The 16,363-nt window shown below is 49.2% G+C and overlaps 1 protein-coding gene across 1 annotated transcript in view; it reads right to left on the bottom strand.

The window, feature by feature from the left end:
* LOC129528533 (inositol-trisphosphate 3-kinase C) overlaps positions 1-16,363 on the bottom strand; it is a 22,764-nt gene extending 6,401 nt beyond the window's left edge. Inside the window, exons 1-3 of the mRNA XM_063701357.1 lie at positions 16,230-16,363; positions 5,126-5,339; positions 1,141-1,345 (exon numbers count right to left, since the gene is read on the bottom strand). Of these exons, the coding sequence (XP_063557427.1) occupies positions 1,141-1,345; positions 5,126-5,262 (342 nt within the window). The 5' untranslated portion in view covers positions 5,263-5,339; positions 16,230-16,363. The remainder of the gene's footprint in view (positions 1-1,140; positions 1,346-5,125; positions 5,340-16,229) is intronic.

Raw genomic sequence — 16,363 nt, 5'->3', positions numbered from 1 at the left:
CATGGTCAGATCTGCAACAGGCATTCTCATATATTGCTGATGGGATGTGCAGTGGCATAACACCAAGAGCGGAAGTTTGGTCATCTCTCGCAAATCTCCCATGCCTTTAAGCTTTGACCCAGGAGTCCTGCTTCTGGAAATCTACAGCTCAATCTGCATACTTACAAAATGTCTTATATACAAAGTGATTCTTTGAGGCCTGCTAATGGCAAAAAATGGAAACAACCCAGGTGTCTGTCTATAGGGGACCAGGCACAGTCACAAAAACAGTGGTACATAGCTGTGGGGGGGAAAAAACAGAAAGAGGAAGCTTTCTATGGAATAATGTGGAAAACTCTCCAGGGTGTTACTATTAAGTGAAAATAGCAAAGTACCAATCAGTATGCGTACTGAGGAACATTTCGGATCTACAACTCCATTTACTGGCACTAACAGGAAGAAATACAAGAAACTGACAAAGTGGTTCCCCATGAGCAGGTAGAGGGATAGAGGGACAGAATGGGAAGGACAGCAGCAGAGTTGGGAGAGAAATTTCTCCACATTTACCCTTTTATAATATTATTTTGACTTTTGAACTGTGTGACTAGCTATTCAAACAACTTTTTTTTCTTCTAGAAACAGAAGCTCCCTATGTTGGCCAGCTTAGTCCTGAACTACTCCTGGCCTCAAGCAATCCTCCTGCCTTGGCCTCCCAAAGTGCTGGGATTACAGGCATGAGCCACCATGCCTGGCCTATTCATATAATTATATTTAATTTGACAAAGAAAAAGGAATGCAAGAAAGAAAAAGAGAAACCTTCTCCATAGCTGGGGGAAAGGGATCCCTCCAGCTCTTGTGCTGCAGGGAGACCAGGGCCAGGATGCCCAGGGAGACAGAGGCAGGAGAAGATGGGGCTGGACTAGGACATGACCATGGAGAAGGAGAGGAGGAAAAGATGGACTCAGGAGATGCTCAGGCAGACGGATAAACAGAACCTGGGCTCTGATGGGTATGGAGGTAAGAAAGAGGCTGGGCTTCCCCAGCCCCAGCCTTTCATCCCACGCCGTCTCCTGCACTCTCTCGTGGCTTTCCCCAAGAAGCCCTGCCTGGGATCTGGCTATAGGCCTTCCCGGGACAGGCCAGGCGGTTCCTGGTCCTCACCTTGATGCCCTCGATCCGGAAGCCCAGGGTAGAGGTGGAGCTCATGGTTTCCCTCCACTGCATGTAGCGGGGCTTGGTGACCGCACCCTGGGCATGCTCCTCAGGGGTAGGGGCCCCAGGGTCCACAGCCACCATCTTCTCATACATGTCCTTCCGGGGACGGGGACGTTCCCGTGCCTTCACTAGCTCCTCTTCCAGATAGGTCCTGAGCACACAGAGGATGTGACAAAGGAAATTATGTAGAACAGACTGGAGGGCTTACCCTTCCTGATATTAAGACATAAAGCCACAGTGTGGCACAAGAATGGGCAAATCAACGCACAGAATACAACAGAGTCCACAAAGACACACACGTAGAGTTGTGCAGTTATGACAAGGCACTGCAATTCAGTGGGGAAAGGGAAGTCTTTTCAATAAACAGTGCTGGGTCAACAGAATATCCATATGGAAAAAAATGAACCTGATCCCTACCTCCCACACACAGAAACATTAATTCTATCTGGAATGTAGGTCTAAATGTGAAAGCTAAAACAATAAAGCTTGTAGAAGAAAACATAATATTTGCATGATCTTGGAGTAGGAAAAGATTTCTTAAACACAATGAAAAAAACTGACAAACTGGACTAAATTAAAGATAGGGCCAGGTGCAGTGTTCATGTCTGTAATCCCAACACTTTGGGAGGCCAAGGCAGGAGGTTCACTTGAGCCCAGAAAGTCAAGATCAGCCTCGGCAACATAGCGAGACCCGGTGTTAGTTACAATGTATATTGGTTTCCCTCTATGGTTCCTGGCTGGTAACTCTCATAGCCCTTGTTACAATCTTTTTTTTTTTTTTTTTTTTTTTTTTGACGCCCACCCGAGCTAGAGTGCAATGGAATGGTGGTGATCTCGGCTCACTGCAACCTCTGCCTCCTGGATTCAAGCGATTCTCCTGCCTCAGCCTCCTGAGTAGCTGGGATTACAGGTGCCCGCCACCACACCCGGATAATTTTTTGTATTTTTAGTAGAGATGGGGTTTCACGATGTTGGCCAGGCTGGTCTCGAACTCCTGACCTCGTGATCGGCCTGCCTCTGCCTCCCATTTACAAGTGTGAGCCACTATGCCCAGCCTTTTTTTTTTTTTTTTTTTTGAGATGGAGTCTTGCTCTGTCACCAAGGCTGGAGTACAGTGGCGTGATCTTGGCTCACTGCAACTTCTAGAACCTCCCGGGTTCAAGTGATCCTCCCACCTCAGCCTCCTGAGTAGCTGGAATTACAAGAGTATACCACCACACCTGGCACATTTTTGTATTTTTTTAGTAGAGTCAGAGTTTCACCATGTTGCCCAGGCTTGTCTTGAACTCCTGGCCTCAAGTGATCTGCCTGCCTTGGCCTCCCAAAGTGCTGGGATTACAGGCATGAGCCACTGCGCCCGGCCACAATCTTTTGTTATAATTTTGGGTGTGTTAGATCTCAGAAGCTGGCTCAAGAAACCAGAATCTCTGACCTCCTCCTGAACCTCCTTTCACCTGCCCCAAGGCAGGACTCTAATCTTTCCCCACCTTCCTGACTGTGGGTCTTAGGACCCTCCCCAGAGAGGATCCCACCCTATACCCTGGGGGAAGGAATGCTGGTGTCTTAAAGCCTCCATAAAAACCCAAGGATTAGGCTGGGCATGGTGGCTCACACCTGTAATCCCAGCACTTTGGGAGGCCAAGGAGGGCGGATCAGGCCACTGCATTCCAACCTGGGACACAGAGCGAGACTCCCTCTCAAAAAAATAAAAAATAAAAAACCCAAGGATTGGGCTGAGGAGCTTCCAGATAGCTGACCCTGTGGAGGTTCCTGGAGCGTGGTGTGCCCAGGGAGGGCATGGAAGCTCTGTACCCCTTCCCCCATACCTTGCCCTACACACTACCTTGCCCTACACTTCTCTTCATCTTTTGCAGTATCCTTTGTAGCAGCACCCAACCAGGGACTGGTTTTGTAGAAGACAATTTTTCCCACAGACTGTGAGGGGGATGGTTTCTGGATGAAACTCTTCTACCTCAGGTCATCAAGTATCAATTAGATTCTCATAGGCGCATACAATCTAGATCCCTTGCAGGCACAGTTCACAATAGGGTTCGCCCTCCAGAGAATCTCCTGCCCGCTAGTCTGACAGGAGGTGGAGTTCAAGCGGTAATGCTTGCTGGCCTCCTATGGTGGGGCCCCGTTCCTAAGAGGCCATGGACCGGTACTGGTCTGCGGCCCAGGGGTTGGGGACCCCTGCTTTATATCAAACCAGTAAAGGTAAGTAAGTGTCCACCTGAGTTATTTGAACCACTCCAGCAAATTATTTGAACCCAAAGAGGAGGACATGGGAACTCCAACTTGGAGCCAATCAGTCAGAAGTTTCGAAGGCCTGAACTTATGACTGGTGTCTGTAACTGGGGGGCAGTCTTGGGGACTGAGTCCCCAACCTGTGGGATCTGACACTATTTCCAGGTAGATGGTTTTAGAACTGAATTGGAGGACATCCAGCTGGTGTCCATTGCTTGGTGTGTGGGGTTAAAAAACCTAAACATTTGGTCACAGAAGTCTTCTGTGCTGTCATTGTTGTGGCAGTGGTGTGAGAACGGAAAAGCATGGATTCAGAGCTTTTCCTAAATAGCCTGTCTCTACAAAAAATTGAAAATTAGCTAGGTGTGATAGTATGCACCTACAGTCCCAGCTACTCAGGGGGCAGAAGAAGGAGGATCACTTGAGCTCAGGGGTTCAAGACTAGCCTGGGCAGTACAGGGAGACCATGTCTCTATAAAAAATAAAATATAGCCAAGCCTGGTGGGACATACCTATAGTCCCAGCTACTCTGGAGGCTAAAGTGAAAGGACCGCCTGAGCCCAGGAGTTCAAGGCTACTGTGAGCTATAATCATGCTCCTTCACTTCAGCTGGGGCAACAGAATGAGATTCTGTCTCAAAAAAGAGTAATAATACAAATACTATTTTGTTTATAAAAATATGTTTATCAAAAGACTACTAAAAGAATGAAATGGGAGAGTTGAAGACTATGTGTGTGTCTGTGTGTGTGTGTCTGTGTGTGTGTGTGTATATACAGCCTCCCAGAGCGTTGGGATTATAGGTGAGAGCCACTGAGCCCAGCTGGAGAAAGCAATTAGAGTTCACTTCTTCAGACTGCGCGTGGTGGCTCACGCCTGTAATCCCAGCATTCTGGGAGGCCGTGGTGGGTGGATCATCTGAGGTCAGGAGTTCCAGACCAGCCTGGCCAACATGGTGAAACCCCCATCTCAACTAATAATACAAAAATTAGCCAGGTGTGGTGGCGGGCGCTTGTAATCCTAGCTACTTGGTTTACACAGGAGAATCACTTAAACCCAGGAGGTGGAGATTGCAGTGAGCCGAGATCATGCCACTGCACTCCAGCCTGGGCGATAGAGTAAGACTCTGTCTCAAAGAGGAAAAAAAGAGATCCTATTCCAAACCCATCAGAATGGTTTAAGTTAATAAAACAGACAGTACCAAGCACCGGTGAGAATCTGGGATGACTGTAACACTCATACATGGTGGTGGGAAGGTACACTGGTACAACCACTTTGAAAATGGACTTGGCGCTATTTTCTTTTCTTTTCTTTTCTTTTCTTTTCTTTTTTTTTGAGACAGGGTTTCACTCTTGTTGCCCAGGCTGGAGTGCAATGGCTCAATCTCAGCTCACCGCAACCTCCACCTCCCAGGTTCAGGCAATTCTCCTGCCTCAGCCTCCTGAGTAGCTGGGATTACAGGCATGCGCCACCACGCCTGGCTAATTTTTTGTATTTTTAGTAGAGACAGGGCTTCACCACGTTGGCCAGGCTGGTTTGGAACTCCCAACCTCAGGTGATCCACCAGCCTCGGCCTCCCAAAGTGCTGGGATTACAGGCGTGAGCCACCGCGCCCGGCCAGGCCAATATTTTCAATAATGCCCACCCCCTGCCCTCCATCCCTGCCCCAGGGCTGCCCCAGCCCCACCTGCTGCCCATCTTGCAGTCCATAATGGAGGGGCCCTCAAAGTCAGCCAGGAGGTCTTCCATCTGGTTGAAGGTCTGGCCATCCTGCAGCACCATGCCATAGTAGGCAGGCACGAAAGGTCGCAGCGGGTCTTTCATCAGCTGCTCCAGGCTGCGCTGCTCACACTGACAGAAACGTTTCAGAATCCGACCATCCTCTCCTGCCTGGAAGTTCCCTAAAGGTGGTAGAATAAATGAGAGGATCAGGAACTGGATCAGAAAGAGAACCTCCCCCCAGCTGCCTGTTTGCATCAGATCCTGGCCACCATTATCTTGCCCGACCCTCCTGCAATGCTTTCTCTCCCTGCAACTTTTTTTTTTAATGATTTTAAGATTTTATTTTATTTTTTTGAGATGGAGTCCCACTCTGTTGCCCAGGCTGGAGTGCAATGGTGCGATCTCGGCTCACTGCAACCTCCGCCTCCCGGGTTCAAGCAATTCTCCTGCTTCAGCCTCCCAAGTAGCTGGGATTACAGGTGCACACCACCAAGCCCAGCTAATTTTTGTATTTTTAGTAGAGACAGGGTTTCACCTTGTTGGTCAGGCTGGTCTCGAACTCCTGACCTCCGATGACCCACCCGCCTTGGCCTCCCAAAGTGCTGGGATTACAAGCGTGAGCCACTGTGCCCAGCCTGCAACTCTTAAAAGTCTTGCCCAGGGGTTGGTAAGGAAAGGGCGAATTTCTGTTCTCTGTTGCTTAAACCAAGTCCTGTTCCCAGCACAGGATATCCTCATTTGTTTTGTAATTTTTGATTGTACACATGTGATCATCTGTGGGAATTCTGTGAGATCTAAGTCCAGAGCGTCACTCTCCAGAGTGGATTTGCTTTTGCTGCTGCCTGGAATCCCAAGGTGCTAACAACCAGGGCCTATTTAAGTTAATTTATAGATCAAGCATTTCCTGGACCATGCAGAGTGTATAGATTATAATAATTCTAATTTCTTCTTGTGGCCAGCTGTATTTTCAGTTTATATTTTCTTTTTCTTTTTTTATTTGAGAGGATCTCACTCTGTCACCCAGGCTGAAACGCAGTGGCGCAATCATAGCTCACTGCAGCCTCAAGCTCCTAGATTCAGGTGATCCTCCCACCTCAACCACCAGAGTAGCTAGGACTACAGGTGTGCACCCCCACCACTCCCAGCTAATCTAAAAAAAAAAAAAAAGTGTAATGTCGGGTTGGGGTAGTGTTGCTATGATGCCCAGGCTGGTCTCGAACTCCTGGCCTCAAATGATCCTCCCATCTCAGCCTCCCAAAGTGCTGTGATTATGTCCAGCCTGGATTACATTTTCCAAAGTTGGCTACAACAGTATCTCCTGATCACAGTGGGTCTCAGACCCATTCCTGATCCTGCTCTTATAGAATTTTCCCATCAAGGAGTATACTCTTAATTGCTCTCCCAAGCTGGGTGCAGTGGCTCATGCCTATAATCCCAACACTCTGGGAGGTTGAGGCAGGAGGATCCTTTAAGGCCAGGAGTTCAAGGCTGCAATGAGCTATGATTGCACCACTGCACTCCAGCCTGGGCAACAGTGAGATCCTATCTCAAAATTAAATGAATAAATAAAAAATAGATTGCTCTCCCATTAAATATGGGAGGGTTTATGGCAGAAGTGCTACTGCATGACTTCTGTTGGCAGAGACACTTACCTTCAAGGAAGTCCTGAGCTGTCTTGTTAGAAATCTGAGTACTCTGAGGCCACCATACTGTGAGGAAGCTCAAGGAGCTACATGGCAAAGCCACGTGGCAGCCCCATCTGAGACCCCAGCCAATAGCCAGCATCAATCACCAGGCATGCAAGTGAATGAACCTCCAAAAGTTTTCAGCTTGTAGCCTCCAGGTGTCCCTAGCTGAGTTCCCAGATATTGTGGAGCAGTGAAAAGCCATCCCTGCCATCCTGTCTGAATTGCTGACCCAAAACTTCTGAGGTCAATAAAATGACTGTTTTATTCTACTAAGTTTTTTTTTTTAACCATCACTAAGTCTTGGGGTTTTTGGGTTTTGTTTTGTATTTATTTTATTTTATTTTATTTTATTTTATTTATTTATTTATTTTTGAGACACAGTCTCGCTCTGTCACCCAGGCTGGTGTGCAGTGGTGCTATCTCGGCTCACTGCAACCTCCGCCTCCCGGGTTCACGCCATTCTCCTGCCTCAGCCTCCCGAGTAGCTGGGATTACAGGCGCCCGCCACCATGCCCAGCTAATTTTTTGTATTTTTAGTAGAGACGGGGTTTCACTTTGTTAGCCAGGATGGTCTCGATCTCCTGACCTCGTGATCCGCCTGCCTTGGCCTCCCAAAGTGCTGGGATTACAGGCGTGAGCCACCGCCCCCGGCGTATTTATTTTTGAGACAGGGTCTCACTCGGTCATCTAGGCTAGAGTACTGTGGTGCGATCAAGGCTCACTGCATCCCAGACCTCCTGGACTCAAGTGATCTTCCCACCCTCAGCTCCCAAGTACCTGGGACCACAGGTGCATGCCACCATGCTCAGTTAATTTCTTTATTTTTTGTAGAGACAAGGTCTCACTATGTCACCCAGGCTGGTCTCAAACTCCTGGGCTCAAGTGATCCTCCCACCTCAGCCTCCCAAAGTGCTAGAACTACAGCCATGAGCCGCTGTGCTCTGCTGAGTTTTTTGTTTTTTTAATAAACTCAGCAATAGTAACCAGAACACATATAGATGGCAAACTTGTGTTGACACAGTTTTAGGGGGCCTTGCCTTATTTCCAGGTCAGATCTAAAGACAAACAAGGCAGACAAATTCTCTTACTGTCTCCGTTTGCCAATGGGCACACTTTTCTAGTCCAGCCTGCTGCTGGTTTTTGCAAATAAAGTTTTATTGGAACACAGACACACTTATGTTTACATAGTGTCTATGGCAGCTTTCCTGCTGTAACAGCAGAGCTGAGTAGCTGCAACAGAGACCATAAGGCCCACAAAACCTAAGATATTTATGGCCTAGCCTTTCAAAAGAGCACTATATGCCACCATTATGCTACTCTGTGCTGCAGGCATTTGCAAGGTCCTGGGGGGGCAAAATGTTACAGCTGCTACTTACTGAAGGCCTACTATGCTCTGAACACGCGGAGAAGGCAAGGAGTGATCATTTCCATTCATAAGAGTCCTGTGCCTCAATCTTTTTTTTTTTTTTTTTTTGAGACGAAGTTTCGCTCTTGTCACTCAGGCTGCAGTGCAATGCTGCGATCTTGGCTCACTGCAACCTTCACATCCCGGGTTCAAGTGATTCTCCTGCCTCAGCCTCCTGAGTAGCTGGGATTACAGGCACCCGCCACCATGCCTGGCTAATTTTTTTATTTTTAGTAGAGAAGGGATTTCACCACATTGGCCAGGCTGGTCTTAAACTCCTGACCTCAGGTGATCCACCCACCTCAGCCTCCCAAAGGCCTGGGATTACAGGCATGAGCCACTGTGCCCAGCCAATCTTTTTTTTTTTTTAATTGAAACGGGGTCTCACTATATTGCCTAGGTTGGTCTTAAACTCCTGGGCTCAAGCAATCCTCCTGTTTTGGCCTGCCAAAGTGCTAGGATTACAGATGTAAGCCACCGTGCCTGGCCTCAATCTTTATATACATTTTGATTTTAACTCTTCGGTTAATCCTGCAAGGGAGGTAAGCTTATCTCCACATTAACAGATGGGGCAGCTGAGGCCCAGTAAAGGAAAGTAACTTGCCCAAGGTCACCCATGAATACAGAGCAGAACTAGGGTTTGAGCTCAGCTCCCTCTCTCCACCAGAATAACAAGGAATAGCCCTCTGCCCTGACATACGAAGGGCCAGGCCCAGGCCTAAGCACTGCCCATAACAGTCCCATAAGGTGGGGACTGTCACCAAGCCCATCACTAGGTAGGGGAACTAAACTACACAGAACATCCCTTTCCCTGGCCCAGGAGACTCTGCCCAGCTCTGTCCACCACCACCCCACTTACCAGCATGTCCAGAAAGCTGGACCCAAGGGTAGTGTTTTCGGAAGGAGACCACAAAGGGTGAATACTTCAGAACTGTCTTCAGCGTCTTCCAGGGTTTGCTCTGTAGGGAGCAGAGCAGGGTGGGGTCAGGGCCAAGGCCAGGGAAGGCAGGGACTAGAGGTGCTGCCATGAGAGGGAATGAAAGGGGACCTGCAGTCTTTCCAGGGCTGGGGCTTCCTGGGATCACTGTTCCCAGGCTTGTTGGGGTGAGTGAGCCCCACTTAGTTCAGCAATCACATGATCGCCCAAAGGCCTCAGCAAGATAGGGGAAATTCTTTGTCCATTTCTCCCCTCTGTCATCACTTTCTTTGTATCTATGTCTCTCTGTCCTTCTCTTATGAGTAAGGACAGGCTAGGTTTTGTTGTGGTTTAACAAACAACCCTTACATCTTCCACTGCACATACACAGTTCCAAATCTTTTTTTTTTTTTTTTTAATTGAGACAGGGTCTCTGTCACTTAGTCCAGAGTGCATTGGTATGATCTTGGCTCACTGCAACCTCTGCCTCCGAGGTTCAAGTGATCCTCCTGCCTCACCCTCCGAGTAGATGGGACTACAGCTGCATGCCACCATGTCTGGCTAATTTTTGTATTTTTAGTAGAGACGGGGTTTCACCATGTTGCCCAAGCTGGTCTTGAACTCCTGACCTCAAGCAGTCCACCTGCCTCAGTCTCCCAAAGTGTTGGGGTTTCAGGCATAAGCCATTATGTAGGGACCAGTGTCAAATCTTGGAAGCCCCATCTCTGTCCCTAAACCAGGTCAGACCTTTTGGGGAAAATTATAGAGGCAGGAGTTGATGGATGGAGATGGACCACAGAGAGAGACAGAAACAGAGAGACAGATAACATAGTAATGACAGAGAGACAGAGACAGCGACAGAGACCGTGGCAGTCATGACAGCTGTTCACCACATAGCTCCAGCTATTAGTTCAGGGACGTCCCTGCCCTCCTGAACTGGGGATTGTTGTTTTTTGTTTGTTTTGTTTTGTTTTAGAGACCGGGTCTCACTCCATCAGCCAGACTGCAGTACAATGGGACCATCATAGCTCACTGCAACCTCCAACTCCTGGACTCAAGCAATCCTCCCATCCCAGCCTCCTGAGTAGTCAGGACTACAGGCGTGTGCCACCATGCCCAGCTATTTTATGGCATCTTGCTATGTTGCCCAGGCTGGTCTTGAACTCCTGGCCTCATGCAATCCTCCCATCTTGGTCTCCAAAGTGCTGGGATTATAGGTGTGAGCCACCACACCTGGCCTTGCTTTGGCCAATTAACTGGGAGCAGAAGTGTCACTTTCGGGTAGGAGCCTTAAGAGCCAGTTTATGACTCACCACATTTGTTCCCCTGTGGGTGAGGGAGTAAGAAAAGAAATGGAAGCTCCCTCAGCCTGGGACCCTGAGTGAAGACAGCATGAAGCAGAGCCCCTGACCCACTACTGACCTGTGACCAATGTGTAGTATAAAGCAAAATAATCCTTTGTTGTTCTAAGTCACTAAGATTTGGGGGCTCTTTGTTACTGCAGAAAATCCTGACCTACCCTGACTAATACAGAGACAGGTATAGAATTGCTAAAAGATAAAGAAATAGGCCGGGTGTGGTGGCTCTCACCTGTAATCCCAGCATTTCGGGAGGGTGAGGTGGGCAGATCACCTGAGGTCAGGAGTTTGAGACCAGCCTGGCCAACATGGTGAAAACCCACCTCTACTAAAAATACAAAAATTAGCCGGGCGTGGTGGTACACACCTGTAGTCCCAGCTACTCAGGAGGCTGAGGCATGAGAGTAGTTTGAACCCGAGAGGCAGAGGTTGCGGTGAGCCAAGAACACGCCACTGCACTCCAGCCTGGGCGACAGAGCAAGACTGTCTCAAAAACAAAACAAATATAGGAAGACTAAAAGAGAGAGATACAAAGTAATGATGAAAAGAAAAAGATGAACAGAAGTAGAGAAAGAGAGAGAGAACAAAGGAAACCATAAAAGCAGCGGGTACGATGGCTTACGCCTGTAATCTCAACACTGGGAAACCAAGGTGGGAGGACCACTGAGCCCAGGAGATTGAGGCCAGCCTGGGCAATATAGCAAGACCCCATCTCTACAAAATGTTTAAAAATTAGGCCAGGCGCAGTGGCTCATGCCTGTAATCCCAGCACTTTGGGAGGCTGAGGCAGGCGGATCATGATGTCAGGAGATTGAGACCATCCTGGCTAACACAGTGAAACCCCATCTCTACTAAAAATACAAAAAATTAGCTGGGCATGGTGGCAGGCACCTGCAGTCCCAGCTACTCGGGAGGCTGAGGCAGGAGAATGGTGTGAACCTGAGAGGCAGAGGTTGCAGTGAGCCGAGATCGTGCCACTGCACTCCAGCCTGGGCGAGAAAGCGAGACTCCATCTCAAAAAAAAAAAAAAAAAAAAAAAAAAATTAAGAATCAGCTAGGCGTGGTGGCGTGCACCTGTAGTCCCAGCTACTCAGGAGGCTGAGGTGGGAGGATCACTTGAGCCCTGGAGGGTGAGGCTGCACTGAGCAGTGATTGTGCCACTGCACTCCAGCCTGGGTGACCCAGTGAGACCCTGACTCAAAAAAATAAGAAAGAAAGAAAGAAAACCAGAGAAGCAAATAGAAAACAGGGTTTTCGTTGTATCATGCCGACTAAACTATGAGCTTTTTGAGACAGGGTTAGTGTCTGATTCATGAACACATACACACACAGGAATACATTCTGCACCCCACAAGCATGTCAAGTCCCTTAGCAAGTACTGGAAGAGTGGGTCACCTCCAAAGAAGGAAACTGTATGGCTCATCCCTCTCCTACCCCAGGATCAGGGACGTGTTCATCTCTCCCGCCCCCTCAGAGCCCAGCTACCTCACAGACATCTCTTTGACAGTGGGAAGGTTAAGAGGGAGTCACGGTTCAGGAAGGGCTAGTCCCTCCCCAGTCCAGCTGCGGGCCCTGGGGAAGAGATGATTAATAAAGGTTCCTGTTTACTAAGTACCTGGAACATTCCAGGCACAATGACAAAGACTCAGTGTGCCACAACCTACTTAATTTCTAAAAACACAACCCCAGGGAGATTATCGTCTTGGTGTTACAGAGGAGGAAACAGAGGGTCTGAGAGGTGAAGCCACTTACCTAACATCACCCCACACAGCGCTGGGGTTCTAGCTCTGGTTGGATCCCAGTGCCTTGGGGCTTATCCCCTACACACTTGCTGGACTACAAGCTCATGATGGCAGAGACTGGGGTTGTCATGGTTATGATTATGTCCCCAGTACATGGCCTGGCACACGACAGATCCTCCAGAAACATTCTTTGATGCTTGGACTGAAGAATGTTAGTTGAGATTTTTTTAATAGTAATTTTTTTTTTTTTTTTGAGACAGGATCTCACTCTGTTGCCCAGGCTAGAGTGCAGAGGTGTGATCTTGGCTCACTGCAACCTCTGCCTCCCAGGCTCAAGCAATCCTCCTGCTTTAGCCTCCCGAATAGCTGGAAAACAGGCATATACCACCACATCTAGCTAATTCTTTTTTCCTTTTAGTAGAGATGAGGTCTCACTATGTTGCCCAGGGTGGTCTCAAATTTCTGGGCTCAGGCAATCCTCCCACCTCAGCCTCCCAAAGTGCTGGGATTATAGGCATGAGCCACCACACCTGGCCCCTTAATCATAAACATAATATCTTCTCTCTTTGTTCTATGTTAGATCCGGGCCGGGCACAGTGGCTCATGCTTGTAATCCCAGCACTTTGGGAGGCTGAGGTGGGTGGATCACCTGAGGTCAGGAGCTCAGAACCAGCCTGGCCAACACAGTGAAACCCACTCTCTACTAAAAAAAACATTAGCCGGGCGTGGTGGCGTGCGCTTGTAGTCCCAGCTACTTGGGAGGCCGAGGCAGGAGAATCACTTGAACCTGGGAGGCTGAGGTTGCAGTGAGCTGAGATCTCACCACTGCACTTCAGCCTAGGCAACAGAGTGAAACTCCGCACTGCGCCCCCTCCAAAATAAAAAAAAAAAGTTAGATCCAATGGTTTATCTGGGCTTTCTCGGATTTTTTTCACAATGGTCTCAGCTTATATGCCCCTTCCTCCAGGAAGCCCTCTCTGATACCCTGTGTCTGGCCAGTGACCTCCTTCTGGGCTCACACATCCTCCTGACCACTCTGAACTGTGACTGTCGGCTGATTGGTTGTCTCTTTCATGGGCCTGGGAGCTCCATGAGTGTCTTGGTCACTGCTGTTTCCCCAGCAAAGCTAACATAGGACCAAATACATGGTAGGGGCTTAGGGAGTGATTTTTGTCTCATTAGAAGAATAGGATAGCACACCTGTAATCCCAGCACTTTGGGAGGCTGAGGCAGGAGGATCACTTGAGCCCAGGAGTTCAAGACCAGCCTAGGCAAGATAGCAAGACCCCATCCCTACCAAGAAAAGAAAAAGAAAGAGAACACAATTTTAAAAAAAGAAGGACAGGATGGTGAGAAGGAAGGAAGGAAGAAAGGGAGAAAGGAAGCTGAGCCTTTACGGTCAGAGAGGATTTCAAAATTAAGGGAGAAGGAAGCAAGGGTATGCTGGGCAGTGGGAACGGCTTGAGCAATGCGTGGAGGCAGGACAACAGAAGAGTGTTCAAGGAACAGTGTGTACTCAGGCCTAGTTACAGCAGAGGGGGTCAGGAGGAGGGAAGGAAGTCGATTCTGGGAAGGCGCCTGGAGATCGGAGGCTCCAAACGCAGCACTGAGCCCCTGACTGCTCTCAGAGAGGGCACCTGAGCAGACACAGCTGGACCATGGAGGCAGATGCTGGAAGGATGAGAAAAAAACTGGAGATAGGGAGGCCTGGGAGGGAGACAAGTTAGGAACAGATCTACACACTGCAGGGTTTAAACGATGGGTTTGAAACTCAGCCAGAACTGAGTTAGAATCCTGGCTCTGACTTGACGTGGCCAACCCTAAGCAAAGAATCTCACCTCTCTATGCCTCAGCTTCCCCATCTGTTGTTTTTTTTTTTTTTTTTTTTTTTTGAGACCGAGTCTTGCTCTGTCACCCAGGCTGGAGTGCAGTGGTGCAATCTCGGCTCACTGCAACCTCCGCCTCCCACATTCAAGCGATTCTCCTGCCTCAGCCTCCCAAGTAGCTGGGATTACAGGTGCCCACCATCACACGCCTGGCTAATTTTTGTATTTTAGTAGAGACAGGGTTTCACCATGTTGGCCAGGCTGGTCTTGAACTCCTGACCTTAGGTGATCCCCCTGCCTCGGCCTCCCAAAGTGCTGGGATTACAGGCTTGGGCCACTGAGCCTGGCCCCCATCTGTTGAATGGAGACAATCTCAGTGCTGTCGTAAGGACTCAGAGTTAACACATACAAAGCCCTTAATTAAGATAGATGCTATTTTAAGATAAAAAATGACAGAAAAAAAATTGACAAAAAAGACCAAAAAAAAAAAAGAAGAAAAAACTTAAAACAGTGTCTGGTGTGCAGTAAGGATTAGAATTATTCGATCTGCATCTTGCAAGGTGTATATCCTTGGACAAGTGACTTGAATTCTCTGTGCCTCAGTTTCCTCATCTGTAAAAGGGGATAATAATAGTATCTACCTCAGCCGGGTGCAGTGGCTCATGCTGGTAATTCCAGCACTTCGGGAGGCTGAGGCGGGTGGATCACTTGAGGTCAGGAGTCTTGAGGTCAGCCTGGCCAACATGATGAAACCCCGTCTCTACTCAAAATACAGAAATGAGCCAGGTGTGGTGGCCGGCACCTGGTGTCTCAGCTACTCAGGAGGCTGAGGCAGGACAATCACTTGAACCCGGGAAGTGAAGGCTGCAGTGAGCCGAGATGGCACCACTACACTCCAGCCTGGGCAACAGAGCGAGACTGTCTCAGAAAAAAAAAAAAGTATCTACCTCATTAGGGTTGCTGCGAGGACTGAGTGAGTTCATGAAAGCACAGCACTTAGCACAGGGCTAAACATGAGTGAGTGCTAATTGTTGTTGTTGTTATTATTATTATTATTATTATTATTATTATTCACCCACTTCCAGCTCAGCTGTTCTGAGATGCCAAGGAAGTGAGAGGGCAGGCAGAGAGAAAAAAGCAATGGGGCCCAGGAGGGTCAGCCCCTGCACACAGGCACAGGCACGTCAAGGCAGGTCTGTCTCTCACAGCTAGGGCCACATGTGTGAACACGTCCCCAAGGAAGGCATGTGGGGTGAAGGAGGGCTCAGAGCAGACTCCAGCCAGGGGCCCCAGAGCAAAGAGAGGCCTCAGCAGGCAAGCTGGCAAGCTGACGGACTCCGGACTCGGCTCCCAGCCCCATGTGAGGCTCTCCAGTTTCACACCGGCCTCTGCTCTGTCCCGCCCTCCCTGAACCTGCCCGGCCAGTCCTCCTGATTCACCAGGGGAGAGCCACACCCAAGCTGGGGGTGACAGTGGACAAAGTAAACAAGAGTGTGCAGGGGGCTCCTTGGGGATGTAGGGGTCACAGGGGAGACCAGGTGGGCTCCCGGCTAGGCCAAGGATCCTTTGGCGTTTGGGGTCAGACAGCCCTTTTGTGAATCTGATGCAAGCTGGGGGAATCGCTTTGCTCCCTAGAAAAATGTACATACAAATAGGCTAAGGGGTGGTGAAGGTTTGTGACCCTTTAAGACAGCCACAGGCCCCAGATTAAGAAATGTGGGGTAGAAAGTGCACCCTGCCTGTCTCCCTATCCCAGTGTTCTTCAGATTCCAGAGGATTAGACAGATGTCAGACCGTCGCTGCAACAATGTATGTGAACACGCACGGCAGGCTCCTTAGTCCTACAATTTCAGGGGTTCCTGGGCCCCATAAAGTCGGTCAGTGGCCCTCCATTGTAGACCCCCAGGAGTGGAGACAGTGCAGGAAGGGGAAAGGCGAGAATTAAGAAGGGGTGCCTGGAGTGAATTAGTAACCTGGCTGTCAGAGGGAGGAGGTCAGTGGATGGAAGAGGTTCCTGGAGATGAAATTGCTGGTGGGCAACTAAGAGTAAATGGGTAGAGAACTTCCTAAGCAAAGGCGGAGGAATAAGGAGTTTTGCGTGATGTGGCTCAAGGGCAGGATGGGTCCCACTCACCCCAGACCTGTCCTCGGGATCGCTGGCACCTCCGCCCCCGGCCACCACGTCATCCTCAGACTCGTCGAAAGAAGAGGCAGAGGAGAAGCCGCCGCTGCCCCCCTCAACCCGGGAGGGGGGTCCCACTGGCTGGG

The sequence above is a fragment of the Gorilla gorilla genome, chromosome 20 (genome assembly GCF_029281585.2).
Source record: "Gorilla gorilla gorilla isolate KB3781 chromosome 20, NHGRI_mGorGor1-v2.1_pri, whole genome shotgun sequence".
NCBI classification, from domain to species: domain Eukaryota; kingdom Metazoa; phylum Chordata; class Mammalia; order Primates; family Hominidae; genus Gorilla; species Gorilla gorilla.
The sequence above is the reverse complement of the archived record's forward strand: the minus strand, read 5'-3'. Positions and strand labels throughout refer to the sequence as shown.